The sequence below is a fragment of the Cottoperca gobio genome, chromosome 7 (genome assembly GCF_900634415.1).
Source record: "Cottoperca gobio chromosome 7, fCotGob3.1, whole genome shotgun sequence".
In the NCBI taxonomy this organism is placed as follows: domain Eukaryota; kingdom Metazoa; phylum Chordata; class Actinopteri; order Perciformes; family Bovichtidae; genus Cottoperca; species Cottoperca gobio.
The window spans coordinates 1,740,645-1,758,065 of record NC_041361.1 but is presented as its reverse complement, the minus strand read 5'-3'; the positions used below and the strand labels follow the sequence as shown (position 1 = coordinate 1,758,065).

The following is a 17,421-nucleotide window of genomic DNA, read 5'->3' as shown; positions in this document are numbered from 1 at the left end:
CTTACATGCTAACATGCTCACACTTACACGCTAACATGCTCACACTTACATGCTAACATGCTCATACTTATACGCTAACATGCTCACACTTACATGCTAACATGCTCACACTTACACGCTAACATGCTCATACTTACATGCTAACATGCTCACACTTACACACTAACATGCTCATACTTACACGCTAACATGCTCATACTTATACGCTAACATGCTCATACTTACATGCTAACATGCTCACACTTACACGCTAACATGCTCACACTTACATGCTAACATGCTCACACTTACATGCTAACATGCTCATACTTATACGTTAACATGCTCATTCTTATACGCGAACATGCTCATACTTACATGCTAACATGCTCACACCTACACACTAACATGCTCATACTTACACGCTAACATGCTCATACTTATACGCTAACATGCTCATACTTACACGCTAACATGCTCACACTTACACGCTAACATGCTCACACTTACATGCTAACATGCTCATACTTACATGCTAACATGCTCCTACTTACATGCTAACAAACTCATACTTATACGCTAACATGCTCATACTTACACGCTAACATGCTCACACTTACACGCTAACATGCTCACACTTACACGCTAACATGCTCACACTTACACGCTAACATGCTCACACTTACACGCTAACATGCTCACACTTACACGCTAACATGCTCATACTTACATGCTAACATGCTCATACTTATATGCTAACATGCTCATGCTTACATGCTAACATGCTGATATTTAGAAGGTTTAATGTTCACCATGTTATTATACAAAACATTGATCTTCTTGTATTTATTATTATTAATGTTTTGTTATTATATAAAATGAGAATGAATATTGGACATTCATCAGGTGAATGCTTGTGTTGCTCTGTGACTGGATGTATGAATGAGTGAGAGAGTTGAGAGTTCTGCTTCTGGTCCAAACACCTCCATGTTTACTCGATGGCGCCACCTGGTGGTGATGCAGCCAGATTCACAACCTTCACGATTGAATTAATCCCAATAAATTATATACCTATAGTTAAACTAAATAAATATATATATGTCTATATAAATATATATGTGTCTATATAAATATATATATATATAAATAAATACATTTACTGTTACCATCTCACAATTTCATTATAATCTTAACTGCTAATCTTAAATCTTATTGATGAATAAAAATGTAAAATCTGTTAGATATTACATTTTTTAATGTCTACATTTTCTTCTGCGTTAGGTCTGAATAACCACCAAGGCTTCAACGATTGAAATGTGGGAAGAAACTGCTTCAGGGATTATACAGTACCATGCTTTATATTACAGGAATTATATTTTTTATTCAGTGTAAAATTAATAAAAGGTAAATATTTCTATATTCTAATCAACTTTAGCAATGGGCCTTACTCTTATATCTTAGATTATTATTGGAAACACGTTCAGTTTGCAGATTTCTTTCACTTATTGCATGAAATATTTCTTTTGCATTGTAGAGAAAAACTGCAATAATTGTCTTGCAGTAGAAACAAAACTTGATAAGGAAAGTTCAGGGTGTGTTAAGTGTTTGAAGGGCGAACTTCATTATTTAGAGAAGTAAGCAGTTCCTCATTTGCCAGTGAAGACGGAAGAGAGGCAGCGTTAAAACATGAACCTCCATCACAGTTTGATCTGCTTCTCCTTCCTCGGTGAGTCTCTTACTATTTCTTTATTTCTCTTACTTATTTTTTAAGTTATAATCGGTCAGATAAACTTTGCAGCAGATGGTGAAACAGTTTCTCTGTTTTGTCACCTCTTGATGAGACATTCATGAAATTATTGCGAAATTAATGATTCAACACCCGAGTCCTGCTCGCCCTGTCGGGGTTCATTTTGAAATGATGAACCCACTCACTGAACATTATCTCCGACATATTGTTCATATTTTGGATAAGCACCTTATTTCTTTGTTATATTTTTTATATTTGCCCTCTTTGTATTGCAACTTTTGCGCCGCAGTTTCCCTCAGAATAAATAATTGTTTATCTCATCAAATCAAATTGCTGTTGAATTAAATTGTTCCGCCTTCGTCACAGACTGGGAGAACGGGGCAGTATGAGTCTGTGCATCTATAAATGATCTATGTGGAATAAATCAGACTGCAGTATCTGACACAAAGATGGTAACTATTGATTGGTCATCTTTCCAACAGCACTGTGGGATGGAGACACTGGTCTCATCAATGCACAAAACCCTGTCCGTACAGGAACTGAAGGAGGGAACATCACAGTTTCATGCTCCTTCTCTCTGCCTTGGACTAAGGAAGAGGTTCTGTAAGGGAAACTGTGAGGAAGGAAACATTCTGGTTGAAACAACTGATGACACAGCTCAGAGAGGGAGATACAGCCTCGTGTATAAAAGAATGAATATATTTTCTGATGACATTATGTATGTGAGCATCACAAAGCTGACTACATCTGACGCAGGACGGTACGGATGTGGTTTGGTCAGAACTTTCTCCTTCTCTTCATACCAGGGGTTTGAGATCAGAGTTGATGGTGAGTTTTATTGGGAGTCTTAGAATAAACCGTTCCCTGACAGCTGCTTCAAATAACCCAATAAGTTTAATGTAACAATTATATTTAGATCATTGTGAACACTGATAAATGCTCCTTTAAAAGAGGAAGTTCAGAAGTTCCTCTGTGAAATACCTGATAAACTGTCACACCCTTCAGTTCATGTGAATACTGTTGCACCAAGCACATTAGCTGTATGATTAGAAATGCACGGATACTTTTGCAGAAACATTTGTGTTATTTCAATGAAATGTTACTTCAGAGTTCTTTGTGTTCTTTGTTCTTTTGTGTGTCACAGCTGTAACCTCTGCAAAACCAACACCAGCCCCATCAGCCTCCACACTGACGACAACTCAGAGTTTAAGCTCCACATCTTCATCAGCCTCCACACTGACGACAACTCAGAGTTTAAGCTCCACATCTTCATCGTCCTCCTCTGGAGCCTCCAAGCAGACTCAACAGCAACAGACAACCTCAGCTGGTCCAGGTACATTTAGTTTGTTGATTGTATGTAAGGACCAGGAAGTGTAAAACAAACTTCTTCTTCTGCTCACCACAGGCGTGGTGCTGTATATGAGTCTGACTCTGGTCGTCATATTCATCGTGTTATCAGTAGCCTTGCTGATATTCTGCTGGAAGAGGGCCAGTAAACCTGAAGGTGAGGCTACACACACACATGCACACATGCACACGCACACGCACACAAAAGTTATAACTGCTATAACTGTGACGTCATAACAATTTACATACTATATAGACAAGACTTAAAGCTGCTATCATCTCATCAATATGCATCTAAATCTAACTCTAATTTCAATTAGTTTTTAAAAAGGCCGTTGTATAGACTGTGGAACTGAAGTGTCATGAATAGAGAGGATTCAGACACTGGGATAAACTCTACATTTTGAGAAAAGATCAAACGTAAGCAGTCAAGTTGAAGTTTTCTGGACAAACAACGTGGATCAGTGATCAGGGGTTAAAGTCTCACACAGGTCGGTTCACAGCTCAGTCGTGTTCGTGTCTCTCCGTCACTCACTGAACACGGTCGGTCCAGAGAGCCACATTGGTGACTCTCTTCAAGAGGAATCTTTAAAAGTTGTCTTTGACCTGCTCTTTCTTTTGTTACAGAACCTCCTGAGGAAACTGAGTATGAAGTTTTCGTAGAGGTGTGTTTGAGTAAATCTGGGACATCTCAGCATTATTGATGTTTGTGAAATTAATACTAAAACAAACCTGTTTTTTTCTTCCTGCAGGCCGACCAAGTGTATGAGGAGATCAGAAGTATAGAAATGTCTACAGTTTACTCTCACATCGAACACATCAAACCAAATGGAGTCGAGACCACAGACGAGTACAGTTTAGCCACTGCAGCCACTTCTCAGGAGAACGTAAGTCGAGAGTGTGTTCGGATCTTTAGTATTAAAATGAGCTTTTTAATTGTTCAGTTGTCTTCTTTGTTTGGATTCAGGCTTCGGGACGTGTCCTGAGACAAATGGAGTTTCTTTTAAATATTATTTTACAGCAGAGGAAATATTTTAGATTGGGGGACATGTCCCCAAATATGGAAAGGAAACCGGAACTATGCCAGTGTAACATAAGTTTAACATTAAAAATGACATTTGGAGATAGAAAGCTGTAAACACTTTACATGAAGCGGTACACTGAAATGATGCTCATGTGACAAAACAGGCTCAACATCTCACAATCCAACGCAACTGATGAAGTTTTCTTTGTTCTCAGACTGAAGACTCGAGTATAGTCACCTACTCTGAGGTGAGTCTTTCCAACAGGACGGCGACCTCGCTCCACAGCGCCCCCTGTGGTGACGCAGATTACATCGTCTACTCTGTTCCTCGGGTAGGGGCGAGTTCGGACGTTAGCCCCGCAGAAGACGCTTCACCTCCTCTGTACTCTACTGTTACTTCACATGAGCTGTAGCGTCAACGCCGGTACAAGTTATAACTTACTGAAAGGTATTTGTCTTATACTTTGGGGTTCACACTGTCTAAGAATGACTAGAACAGAAGCTGTAATTTACATATTTTAATGAAAATAAACTTGACATGACTTGAACATTGGCAGATTAAACAGTATAAAGTCTTCATCTTTTACAAAGAACATTTATAAATATTTTGTTATCCACTAATCTCCAGTTTTGTGTTGAATAGCAAACTGTAACTGTGTATTTTGCACTTATTGTAAGTCAGCTAAATTAACTGTAATGTATTATGTCTTAAAATGTAAAAACGATAATTATGAATGGAAGACAAACACTTGGTTGATATTTTACAGCTTGAGAGTGCTCAAAGAAGAATAACATAAAAATAATTCAACATGTGAGGTTTAAATAAAAGAAGTGAAAATAAATGCAAATCTGTAATTGTAGAAGGAAATGTATACTATGCTATATAATATTTTATATATAAGTTATGTCATAGAAAATGTCTTAAAACCTGTAAAAAAATAAATAAAATGTCATAATATAATATGTACAAACATACATATATACATTATGAAGTATTTCTGTTTTTCTTATATTACGTCTCTCTCTCATCTCTGTGTTAATTGTTATGCACCAAATCATCCAGACAAATGACTTGAATGTGTAAAAATACTTGTCAATGAAAAAAACTAAATTCTGAATCTTGTTTATCCATCCATCCATCGTCTACCGCTTATCTGATCCTCATCCCAACCGCTTCACACTCGGCTGTGAACCGATCCAGTGACTGTTGAAGGTTACAGACCGATGATGCCCTAAGGACCACATCATCTGCAAAGAGCAGCGATGCCAGGCCACCGAACTGCATCCCCTCTCCTCCACGACTACGCCTCGATATCCTGTCCGTGAAAATCACAAACAGGATTGGTGATAAAGTGCAGCCCTGGCGGAGGCCAACATTCACTGGGAACGAGTCCGATTTATTGCCGAGTATCCGGACACAACTCTCGCTTTGGACGTACAGGGATTGGATGGCCCTCAGAAGTGACCCACTCACCCCATACACCCGCAGCACCTCCCACAGTATCACCCGGGGGACCCGGTCATACACCTTCTCCAGATCCACAAAACACATGTAGACCAGATGGGTGTACTCCCAGGCCCCCTCCAGGATCCTTGCGAGAGTTAAGAGTTGGTCCGTTGTTCCACGACCAGGACGGAATCCGCATTATTCCTCTTCAATCAGAGGTTCAACTATCGGCCAAACCCTCCTTTCCAGCACCTTGGAGTAGACTTTACCAGGGAGGCTGAGAAGTGTGATGCCCCTGTAGTTGGCACACACTCTCTAGTCCCTCTTTTTGAATAGGGGAACCACCACCCTGGTCTGCCACCCCTTAGGCACTGTCATAGACTTCCACGCAATGTTAACGAGGTGTGTCAACCAAGACAGCCCCTCAACACCCAAAGCCTTCAGCATTTCTGGACGGATCTCATCAACCCCTGCGGCTTTGCCACTGTGGAGTTGTTTGACTACCTCAGTGACTTCCATCAGGGAAATTGACGATAATCACTGGCAGCACTGGTCGTGGTGGCGGCTTAGCAATAATACACAGAAAATAACTGAAACTGTCCCCTTTGCTTCTGCCTGTACTATCCTCATTTGAATGCCTTGGATTTAAATGCAAACCACCCTTCACCCTGACAATACTTCTCATCTACCGACCACCGAAACCCAACTCAGCTTTCATCCCAGAGATGCACGACCTTCTAACTACTCTCTGCACTACTTCTGGAAATATTATAATACTTGGAGATATAAATATTCACGTTGACACCCCCTTCAGGACTCACTGTTCACAGACAGGCATACCGAGACCACCAAAAGGCCTACGCAAAGTCCCTCAGAGACACACGGTCACTTTTCTACTCCAACATCATCAACAATAGCCCTGGCAACTCCAAGCAACTTTTTTCCACAGTAAATCATCTCCTCAAATCTCAAACTCCCTTACACCAAGACACCACAGAGGAGCAGTGTGACAATTTCATCGCATTTTTCAGAAAAAAAGTAGATACCACAAATCTCTCCTCTCCAATTCCACTGCTCTGCCAGTCCCGACTGTCAACCCCCAGCCCGGACCTACCCAGCCTCTTTGCCCCTTCACTGACATCTCGCAGCAAGAGGTTGAGGCCATCATCAAAAAGACGAAACCCTCCACCTGTGCCCTGGACCCCTTTCCCACAGCCCTGGTCAAATCTAACATTTGTGCCATAAGTCCCCTCATCACTACAGTGATAAACCACTCCCTCCAGTCTGGTCATGTTCCATTCCCTTTAAAAAACTGCTGTCATCAAACCACTCCTCAAAAAACCCACCTTAGGCCCAGATGTCCTTGCCAACTACAGACCCATCTCCAACCTGCCATTTCTAACCAAGGTGCTGGAAAAAGTAGTTGCCACTCAGATTCAGGACCATTTCAACTTCAATAACCTCTTTGAAAAATTCCAGTCTGGTTTTCGCCGTGGCCACAGTACAGAAACTGCCCTGGTTAGGGTCACCAACGATCTGCTGATGACAGATGACGGCAGATCTCCATCTCTCCTCATCCTCTTTGATCTAACAGTTGCATTTGATACCGTTGATCATGACATCCTCCTCAACCGTCTTCACTCCACAATCGGACTCTCTCACTCGGCCCTAAACTGGTTCACCTCATATCTCACTGGGAGGTCTGAGCATATCACCTTGGGAGTGTCAAGATCACAAACACACTCTGTCATCTGTGGTGTCCCTCAAGGATCTGTCCTCGGCCCCACTCTTTTCACCATCTACAAGTCCCCCCCTTGGTCGTGTCATCAACAGGCATGAAATATCATTGCATTGCTATGCTGATGACACACAACTCTACATCAGCACTAACCCAACCCCCTCTGCACCTCTGCCATAATCCACATTAACCACCTGCCTGGAGGAGATAGAGGCGTGGATGAAGCACAATTTCCTCCAATTAAACAGCACTAAAACCGAAGCCCTTCTAGTACCCCACATCAGGTCCAGTCCTTCTCCATAACCTGCATCACCTTCTCCGGTCAGAACATTCCACTCTCATCAACAGTCACCAATCTGGGTGTTAAAACGGATCCTCACCTGACCTTTGAGGCCCACATCAGACAAACATGCAAGAACTCCTTTTACCACCTCAAAAATATTGCCAACCTCCGCCCCACACTCTCTCTGTCAGATGCTGAAAAGCTTGTCCACGCATTTGTCTCCTCCAGACTTGACTACTGCAACGCACTTCTCACCGGGATTCCTAGCAAAAACATCCAGATGCTGCAATACATCCAGAACAGCACTGCTAGGATCCTGATGAGAGTGTGAAAGTACGAACACATCACACCGCCACAGACTGTGGATGCTTTTAAAACAGGCCTAAAAACGTATCTTTTTTAACAGAGCGTTTTGCTAGACTTTAACCATTTTAAAGTGTTGTCTTGTCTGTCTATCAAATGTTTTTATTTTATTTTTTAAATGTATATTTTGCTCATCGTTTTTACTCTGTAGCACTTTGAGTTTTGTTTACGCAAATGAAAAGTGCGCTTATAAGTAAAATGTATTATTATTATTATTATTATTATTATTATTATTATTATTATTATTATTATTATTATTATTATTATCCCCCATCAGCTTCTAGCTCTGCCTCTACCATAGAGTGCGTGTCAGTCGGATTCAGGAGTTCCTCAAAGTGCTCCTTCCACCGCCCGATAACCTTCTTTAGTTCCCTATAACCCGAAGGCGTAGGGAGGCGACCCTCTCGTCCACCGGGGTGAACTCCAACGTAGCGGCGCTCAGCTGGGGACTTCAGGATCCGTTTGAGGTGAAAGACAATAACTTCAGAAACAGTCATTTACATATGTTAATGAAAATAAACTTGACATTGAACATTGGAAGTTTACACAGTATATGGTCATCATTTACAAAACATTTCATTAAATATTTTCATCCATTGATTTCCTCCAGTGTTGAGTTGAATAGCAAACTGTCCTGTCGTGTAACGACGACACTATAAACAGCAGCTGTGGACATTTACCAGATCAGTACAAAAATAAAACTAACAGAACTCGTGTATAACACGTCACAGCTTCCTCTACATGAGGACTGCAGCTAATAATATAATTTTATTATCCGTTAATCTGCAGATTATTTTCTCTTGGATTATTTATTTTATCAATAAAATAGATAATTTTGAAACAATGTCCATTTTAAATGTCCCTGTATTGAAATTGCTTGTTGTGTTTGACCAACTGTCTAAAACATTTTCAAGTCCTCATATCTGAGAAGCTAAAACCAGAAAATGGTAACTACATTAGTGAGACGTTTCCTTTTTATATTTACATATTCAGTAGAAACCAAAGTTTTGAGAGACAGATGGTTGATTTTAGTCTTTTAATGGAATTTGTTTACAATAAAATAAAATAAAAATATCACCAGCTTTATGCTGCCCTGAAGGGTAGCTTCTCCTGTGTGCTTTCCCCCTGAGGAATAGTTGTTTTTACAGAGACAGTTAACAATAAAAACAAAACAAAGAAACAGATCTTTGATCATGTAGTTCACATGTCCCATACAGCCTAGAGTTCTTCAAGCATCTGTAGATAAAACCCTAGAAATTCAAATTCAAACTAAAAATAACATCAATGTTGGCATGCTATTTAGCCACATAGATCGGCCAATATCCAGCCACCTGACATCTTCTGTCATCAGTTGTTCTTCAGCTACAAAGAGGTGGGCCTAAATGTATTGAAATCCTAACTTGATGTGGAAGCCAGATCAAAATTTGCGAGGGGCTGGATTTGGCGGGGGGGCCTTGAGCATGACATGTGCTCTATAGCCTCACTACCAGCTCTGTGAGGCTGTATTTAATGTCAGCATGCTAACAGGCTCATGCTTACATGCTAACATGCTGATATTTAGCAGGTTTAACGTTCACCATGTTATTATACAAAACATTGATCTTATTGTTTTGTTATTATATAAAAGGAGAATGAATATTGGACATTCATCAGGTGAATGCTTGTGTTGCTCTGTGACTGGATGTATGAATGAGTGAGAGAGTTGAGTTCTTCTGGTCCAAACACCTCCGTGTTTACTCGATGGCGCCACCTGGTGGTGATGCAGCCAGATTCACAAACATCACGACTGAATTAATCCCAATAAATTATATACCTATAGTTAAACTAAAATATACACCTATAGTTAAACTAAAATATATACACACATATATATATATATATATATATATATATATATATATATATATATATATATATATATATATATATATATATATATATATACATATATCTATACATATATCTATATCTATATCTATAAATATATATAGAGATACAAATATATATCTCTCTATATACATAGTCATGACCTGGCTCGAGAGGAGGTGACAAGGCGGGAGACCACACAATCAAATAACTTTTCTATATGGTTTAGTTTAATTTAAGTAAAATACACAAAGCACAAGCACAATACAAATAGCAGGCCAGAGGGAAGAGACAGAGAAGATCTTGCAGGTCTCTTTATAGCCTGAGCCCAGCCTGCTCAGGTGTGCTGAATCAGTGATGAGATGACGAGGTCTCAGCTCCACCAATCAACCTCCTGAAACACAGGTTAAGCACACAACATGGGAAGGACAAGGCCACCTCTGAGGCCGTCACACTCCCTCCCCATAAGACAGTGTTCCTACCCTGGACCCTACCAACAACTAACCACACATTATTATTTTTCTAAAAGGTGCTTGGCCGAAACAACCCCCCTACCAAACACAACTTAACACTCCTTCTCCAGACTCTGCAACCTTGGAAGTGCCGCAAAGCCAAGATCATTGCCAGTGTTTCTTTTTCTATCACTGAGTAATTCAGCTGGCAGGAGTTGAACTTTTTGGACAAGAAGCTAACTGGACATTGAATCCCTTGTTTATCAGTTTGGAGGAGTACGGCCCCTGCTCCAATATGGCTTGCATCCACATGAAGCTTGAAAGGCTGGTCCAATCGGGGAGCTAACAGGACTGGTGCAGAACACAACAAAGCTTTCACGTTACCAAAAGTTTGCTGACATAAGGCAAACCAAATAAATTTTGATTTGGCCTTCAGCAAGTCAGAGGAGTGACCACCGTTGAGAAACTACGGCAAAAACAGCGGTAATATCCAACCTCTGAAGTAAGTCAGAGTTCTTCAAACGCCCCCGCTGTGAAACATCAGGCGCTGCCACTGCTTCCCCCCAACTAAATGCTGACTGCGCCACTGTAGCAACAGTCAAAATGGGACATGCTTCTGAGGAAGAAGAATCCGAGAACTCAGATTTACTGATCAACAGATACTCAGCCTTTGGCAAAGGCCCAACACAGTACTATGATCAAGCGTTCAAATGGGTGGTTCACTGCAGGGATTGGATCAAGTGGGGCAGGCTTAGACTGATTTGGCCGTTACCTGACATGTATGGCAAGTCTTAATGTAAGCTGCCACATCACGCTTAAGACGAGGCCAAAAAACGTAACGCAAAATGTGACGGTACGTTTTCTTAACTCCCAAATGCCCCGTCTGATCATGAGAATATTTCAACACTTTATTTCGATACTTAGTTGGAACCACTATTTGGACAACCGGCTCACCCACAGAATCAAAACCCTGGGGCACCCTTGCGTACCAATACTTCACGATGCAGGAAATAACCAAAGGCTGCACTTTAAACGTCATTGCTAGGTCGCACCTGGTCAAACCGCTTACTCAAAACAGCATCAGCTCGCTGTTCACCAATAAGAACCTGCAGTGCGATGCGAAGAAATTCAGGTACATGCAACTCTCTTTCCAAATCACACTCCTCCTCCGTGAACTGAAGAATCTGACTTAGCACTAGTCATTGCCCGCGTCACAGCACAAGCTGTGAAGACCTCAGGGAATTCCTGTTTACACTTATCTGGTATCTCGTAGAATTTTCACAGGCACTTTAATATCATTACCAGTGAGAGCTACCACCCCATCTGACACAAAAGCTTCAAAACCAGAATATTTTTCAGTTTCAGATTTAACTGAATCCAGCACCTCCTCCGAAACAACTGGAGCACTGAGAGCAACTGGTCTAATATATCTACCACCCGTGCGATTTACCCTACTTTCCAGTAGAGGACACTCTGCTTTCCAATATCCCCTCTCATGGCAATAGTTACACGCATGATCAAAATGAGAATTTTGCGGAGTGAACAGCTTTAGCAGTAGCATTATCTGATATCTGATATCTGATTATTTAAACTGCTCTAGTACCATCAGATCATACAGATCTTTAAAAGTAGTAACTTCCAATGCCGAACACTACCTATTGAAATGTTTAATTAACTCCCTCGCAAATTCAACATGTGACTGCTCGTCAGACTTCCTCCCAGACCTAAATCGTTGCCGATAGGCCTCTGGTACCAACTCGTAAGCTTTCAAAACAGCATCTTTAACAGTAGAATATTTCTGGCTTTCAACTGCACTAAGCGCTGAATAAGCTTCTTGGGCTTTTCCTGTCAATACCGATTGCAACATCACTACCTGGTCAGCCTCGGGCCACCCTCTCCCATTGGCAACACGTTCAAAAAGGGAGAAAAAAAAGTGTCTGGGTCTCTCATCAAACTCCGGTACGAGACGCAAGTGTCCCATCACATCAAACCTTTTCAAATTTTGTGAACCGTATTCACCTGAATCCCTAGTATCAGCTTTACCTGACTTAATTAGGTCTAACCGGTACTGCTCTAACTCCAATCTTCCCTTTTCCAAAGACTGTCATTCCTTTTCCAGGCCCAATTTATCCCTCGCTATCTTCAACAGCAATAGCTCTTTTTGTTGCGCGAACGTTAAAGCTATTGTAGGAGAAACCACAGACTCACCAACATTGTGACTTGGACTTTGTAGTGTAGCTGGCAAAACACTGATTTCCGTTAAGGTATCCCTCAATGACCCTTTAATTTGCTTTTTTAACCGTTTTTCTCCAACATCAACATCATAATGCTCAACAAGCTTCAACAGTTGCTCTTTTGTACAACTATCCAACAGTTCCTCAGACAGAGACTGAACAAAGTTAGCCACAGTAGCCATAACTACAAACACCAAGTCCTCCAACACTAATGCAACAGGGTTAACGGCTGTTTTAACTATGGAACCCAATCCCTCTGGCTACCTATTTAACCAATACTAACTGACTCACCCAACCCGAGTCTTCATGCAGGATTGTGGCGGGATGGATTAAGCACAAAAACCAGCAACCCTGTTAATTTCCAGCATGCTGAAAATCACCTAGACAGTCCTAGAAGTGCTCCTGAGCAATGCTCTAACCACTTACTGCACAAAAATAACAAACAAAAATAAAAAAGAGAACAATAGAGACAGCCAGTGTGTCACATTGCTTATGCCTAACATACATTAAGGGTTCCAAATTATTTACCAGCCCTCAACTCCCCAATAGCAGCTCAGGAAAACATTCACCAACCTATGCCTAGACAGACAAACTGCTCTTAATCACAACCAACAGCCAAAATTATAAAATGATATTATCTACCGGTCGAACTTCGTTCCTACCCTCACCTATGGTAAAGAAGGCTGGGTCATGACCGAATGAACGAGATTGCGGGTACAAGCGGCCAAAATGTGTTTTCTCAGACGGGTGGTGTCTCCGTTAGAGATAGTGTGAGAAGCTCAGCCATCCGTGAGAGACTCGGAGTAGAGCCGCTGCTCCTTTACGTTGAAAGGAGCCAGTTGAGGTGGTTCGGGCATCTAGTAAGGATGCCACCTGGGCGCTTCCCTAGGGAGGTGTTCCAGGCACGTCCAGCTGGGAGGAGACCCCAGGGAAGACCCAGGACTCGGTGGAGAGATTATATCTCCTCACTGGCCTGGGAACGCCTCGGGATCCCCCAGTCGGAGCTGGAGGATGTGGCCCGGAGAAGGGAAGTTTGGGGTTCCTTACTGGACTTGCTGACCCCGAGACCCGACCCCAGATAAGCGGTAGACGATGGATGGATGGCTTCTACAAAAATAGTTTTACATTCATTTTCAGTCAGTCGACTAATCCATTAATTAACTATTCGTCAGAGCTGTAGTTTTTATTAATTTCTTTTCTAAAGTGACAGAATTTTGAGTTCTCACTGACGATGTTGGTGCAGAGAGCTGCAGTATGACAGTTTATATTTATATTTATATTAAGTGCTTATCTTAAGTCTTATTGATTAGTGTTAGGTCTGAATAACCACCAAGGCTTCAACCATTGAAATGTGGGAAGAAACTGCTTCAGGGATTATACAGTACCATGCTTTATGTTACAGGAATTATATTGTAAGTGCAAAATTAATAAAAGGTAAATATTTCTATATTCTAATCAACTTTATCAATGGGCCTTACCTCAGATCATTATTGGAAAATTTCACTTATTTCATGAATTATTTTTTTTGCATTGTAGAGAAAAACTGCAATAATTGTCTTGCAGTAGAAACAAAACTTGATTAGGAAAGTTCAGGGTGTGTTAAGTGTTTGAAGGACGAACTTCATTATTTAGAGAAGTAAGCAGTTCCTCGTTTGCCAGTGAAGACGGAAGAGAGGCAGCGTTACAACATGAACCTCCATCACAGTTTGATCTGCTTCTCCTTCCTCGGTGAGTCTCTTACTATTTCTTTATTTCTTACTTCTTTTTTAAGTTATAATCGGTCAGATAAACTTTGCAGCAGATGGTGAAACAGTTTCTCTGTTTTGTCACCTCTTGATGAGACATTCATGAAATTATTGCGAAATTAATGATTCAACACCCGAGTCCTGCTCGCCCTTATTAAGCACCTTATTTCTTTGTTATATTTTTTATATTTGCCCTCTTTGTATTGCAACTTTTGCGCCGCAGTTTCCCTCAGAATAAATAATTGTTTATCTCATCAAATCAAATTGCTGTTGAATTAAATTGTTCCGCCTTCGTCACAGACTGGGAGAACGGGGCAGTATGAGTCTGTGCATCTATAAATGATCTATGTGGAATAAATCAGACTGCAGTATCTGACACAAAGATGGTAACTATTGATTGGTCATCTTTCCAACAGCACTGTGGGATGGAGACACTGGTCTCATCAATGCACAAAACCCTGTCCGTACAGGAACTGAAGGAGGGAACATCACAGTTTCATGCTCCTTCTCTCTGCCTGGACTAAGGAAGAGGTTCTGTAAGGGAAACTGTGAGGAAGGAAACATTCTGGTTGAAACAACTGATGACACAGCTCAGAGAGGGAGATACAGCCTCGTGTATGAAGGAGGGAATATATTTTCTAATCACATTATGTATGTGAGCATCACAAAGCTGACTACATCTGACGCAGGACGGTACGGATGTGGTTTGGTCAGAATTCTCTCCTCTTCATACCAGGGGTTTGAGATCAGAGTTGATGGTGAGTTTTATTGGGAGTCTTAGAATAAACCGTTCCCTGACAGCTGCTTCAAATAACCCAATAAGTTTAATGTAACAATTATATTTAGATCATTGTGAACACTGATAAATGCTCCTTTAAAAGAGGAAGTTCAGAAGTTCCTCTGTGAAATACCTGATAAACTGTCACACCCTTCAGTTCATGTGAATACTGTTGCACCAAGCACATTAGCTGTATGATTAGAAATGCACGGATACTTTTGCAGAAACATTTGTGTTATTTCAATGAAATGTTACTTCAGAGTTCTTTGTGTTCTTTGTTCTTTTGTGTGTCACAGCTGTAACCTCTGCAAAACCAACACCAGCCCCATCAGCCTCCACACTGACGACAACTCAGAGTTTAAGCTCCACATCTTCATCAGCCTCCACACTGACGACAACTCAGAGTTTAAGCTCCACATCTTCATCGTCCTCCACACTGACGACAACTCAGAGTTTAAGCTCCACATCTTCATCGTCCTCCTCTGGAGCCTCCAAGCAGACTCAACAGCAACAGACAACCTCAGCTGGTCCAGGTACATTTAGTTTGTTGTTTGTATGTACGGACCAGGAAGTGTAAAACAAACTTCTTCTTCTTCTGCTCACCACAGGCGTGGTGCTGTATGTGAATCTGACTCGGGTCGTCATGTTCATCGTGTTATCAGTAGCCTTGCTGATATTCTGCTGGAAGAGGGCCAGTAAACCTGAAGGTGAGGCTACACACACACATGCACACGCACACACACACGTCAAATGTGCAAAAGGGACTTAAAGAAGTGTTCATAACCATTTACATACAATAGAGACAAGATTTTAAAATGTACGTTAAAGTCAAGTAAACTTAACCGACTCTTAAGCTTCATCATCAGTTATTAATATTTGTTCAAGCTGCTATCATCTCATCAATATGCATCTAAATCTAATCAGTGGATCGTGGATCAGTGATTGGGGGTTAAAGTCTCACACAGGTCGGTTCACAGCTCAGTCGTGTTCGTGTCTCTCCGTCACTCACTGAACACGGTCGGTCCAGAGAGCCACATTGGTGACTCTCTTCAAGAGGAATCTTTAAAAGTTGTCTTTGACCTGCTCTTTCTTTTGTTACAGAACCTCCTGAGGAAACTGAGCATGTTGTTTTCGCAGAGGTGCGTTTGAGTAAATCTGGGACATCTCAGCATTATTGATGTTTGTGAAATTAATACTAAAACAAACCTGTTTTTTCTTCCTGCAGGCCAACCAAGTGTATGAGGAGATGAGAAGTATAGAAATGTCTACAGTTACTCTCACATCGAACACATCAAACCAAATGGAGTCGAGACCACAGACGAGTACAGTTTAGCCACTGCAGCCAACGTAAGTCGAGAGTGTGTTCGGATCTTTAGTATTAAAATGAGCTTTTTAATTGTTCAGTTGTCTTCTTTGTTTGGATTCAGGCTTCGGGATGTGTCCTTTTTTAAAAATATTATTTTACAGCAGAGGAAATATTTTAGATTGTGGACATGTCCCCAAATACGGAAAAAAAATGGAACTATGCCAGATTGTGATCATATCTCAAGCCACAAGCTTCTTTTAATTTGAGGAGGAAGTCCACAGACTGATAGTTGAGATGTGAACAGAGCGGGAGGAAAAGGTGCCGCACGGAAATACAGATATTTCTGTGCAACTGATGAAGTTTTCTTTGTTCCCTTGCAGACTGAAGACTCGAGTAAACTCACCTGCTCTGAGGTGAGTCTTTCCAACAGGACGGCGGCCTCGCTCCACAGCGCCCCCTGTGGTGACGCAGATTACGTCGTCTACTCTGTTCCTCGGGTAGGGGCGAGTTCGGAGCGTTAATTTGTTGTTCATAAATTATAACTTACTGAAAGGTATTTCTCTTATACTTTGGGGTTCACACTGTCTAAGAATGAATAGAACAGAAGCTGTAATTTACATATTTGAATGAAAATAAACTTGTGATAATATAGTATGTCATAAAGAGATAATATTATAGGATGTCATACAAATAGCATAGTACAGTATGTCTTAAGATATGTCTCAAAAATCCAATTAATTTAAATTAAAAGGAAATTGAACTTAAAATGTAAAAAACGATAATTATGAATGGAAGACAAACACTTTTCCCTTTTACAGCCTGAGAGTGCTCAAAGAAGAATAACTATATAATAAATGCAAATCTGTAATTGTAGAGAAAAACTTTGCCTATGCTATAATATTTTATATGTTATGTCAGAAAATGTCTTAAAAAGTTTTTTTAAAAAGTAAAAAAAAAGTCAGAATAGCATGTCATTAAAATGTCATAGTATAGTATGTACAAATATATATATATATATATATATATATATATATATATATATATATATATATATATATATTATGAAGTATTTCTGTTTTTCATATTTTCTATTGTAAATGTTACGTCTCTCT

General features: G+C 40.6%; 2 protein-coding genes across 6 annotated transcripts; both read left to right on the top strand.

Moving 5' to 3' along the window:
• Positions 1-1,619: 1,619 nt before the first annotated feature.
• On the top strand, positions 1,620-5,357 carry LOC115011169 (A-agglutinin anchorage subunit-like). 3 transcript variants are annotated; one of them, XM_029436189.1, is made up of 8 exons: positions 1,620-1,705; positions 2,209-2,554; positions 2,871-3,059; positions 3,132-3,230; positions 3,701-3,738; positions 3,826-3,960; positions 4,313-4,545; positions 5,299-5,357. In XM_029436189.1, exons 2-7 carry the CDS (start codon positions 2,218-2,220, stop codon positions 4,508-4,510), a joined length of 996 nt encoding a protein of 331 aa, XP_029292049.1. In that variant the 5' UTR covers positions 1,620-1,705; positions 2,209-2,217; the 3' UTR covers positions 4,511-4,545; positions 5,299-5,357. The 3 variants fall into 3 exon arrangements, with proteins under 3 accessions (XP_029292049.1, XP_029292050.1, XP_029292048.1); XM_029436190.1 differs by lacking the exon at positions 5,299-5,357 and having other exon boundaries at positions 2,871-2,943; positions 2,992-3,059; positions 4,313-5,107; XM_029436188.1 differs by lacking the exon at positions 5,299-5,357 and having other exon boundaries at positions 4,313-5,107.
• Positions 5,358-14,047: 8,690 nt separating this feature from the next.
• On the top strand, positions 14,048-17,278 carry LOC115011162 (cell wall integrity and stress response component 2-like). Of its 3 annotated transcripts, none has more exons than XM_029436177.1 (8): positions 14,048-14,208; positions 14,642-14,983; positions 15,300-15,372; positions 15,469-15,536; positions 15,612-15,710; positions 16,105-16,142; positions 16,229-16,350; positions 16,690-17,278. In XM_029436177.1, the coding sequence occupies exons 1-7, from the start codon at positions 14,169-14,171 to the stop codon at positions 16,334-16,336; spliced, it is 768 nt and encodes a 255-aa protein (XP_029292037.1). In that variant the 5' UTR covers positions 14,048-14,168; the 3' UTR covers positions 16,337-16,350; positions 16,690-17,278. The 3 variants fall into 3 exon arrangements, with proteins under 3 accessions (XP_029292037.1, XP_029292034.1, XP_029292036.1); XM_029436176.1 differs by having other exon boundaries at positions 14,051-14,208; positions 15,300-15,420; positions 16,690-17,277; XM_029436174.1 differs by having other exon boundaries at positions 14,049-14,208; positions 15,300-15,536; positions 16,690-17,277.
• The last annotated feature ends 143 nt before the right edge of the window (positions 17,279-17,421 follow it).

What these genes read in the sequence shown, in the direction of transcription:
- LOC115011169 (XM_029436189.1), top strand. Translation starts at nt 2,218, where the DNA reads ATGGAGACACTGGTCTCATCAATGCACAAAACCCTGTCCGTACAGGAA. An exon ending in GACAACCTCAGCTGGTCCAG is followed by an intron (nt 3,060 to 3,131) that starts GTACATTTAGTT and finishes TGCTCACCACAG; the next exon opens with GCGTGGTGCTGTATATGAGT. An exon ending in CAGCCACTTCTCAGGAGAAC is followed by an intron (nt 3,961 to 4,312) that starts GTAAGTCGAGAG and finishes CTTTGTTCTCAG; the next exon opens with ACTGAAGACTCGAGTATAGT.
- LOC115011162 (XM_029436174.1), top strand. Translation starts at nt 14,169, where the DNA reads ATGAACCTCCATCACAGTTTGATCTGCTTCTCCTTCCTCG. An exon ending in GAGGGCCAGTAAACCTGAAG is followed by an intron (nt 15,711 to 16,104) that starts GTGAGGCTACAC and finishes CTTTTGTTACAG; the next exon opens with AACCTCCTGAGGAAACTGAG. An exon ending in AGCATGTTGTTTTCGCAGAG is followed by an intron (nt 16,143 to 16,228) that starts GTGCGTTTGAGT and finishes TTCTTCCTGCAG; the next exon opens with GCCAACCAAGTGTATGAGGA.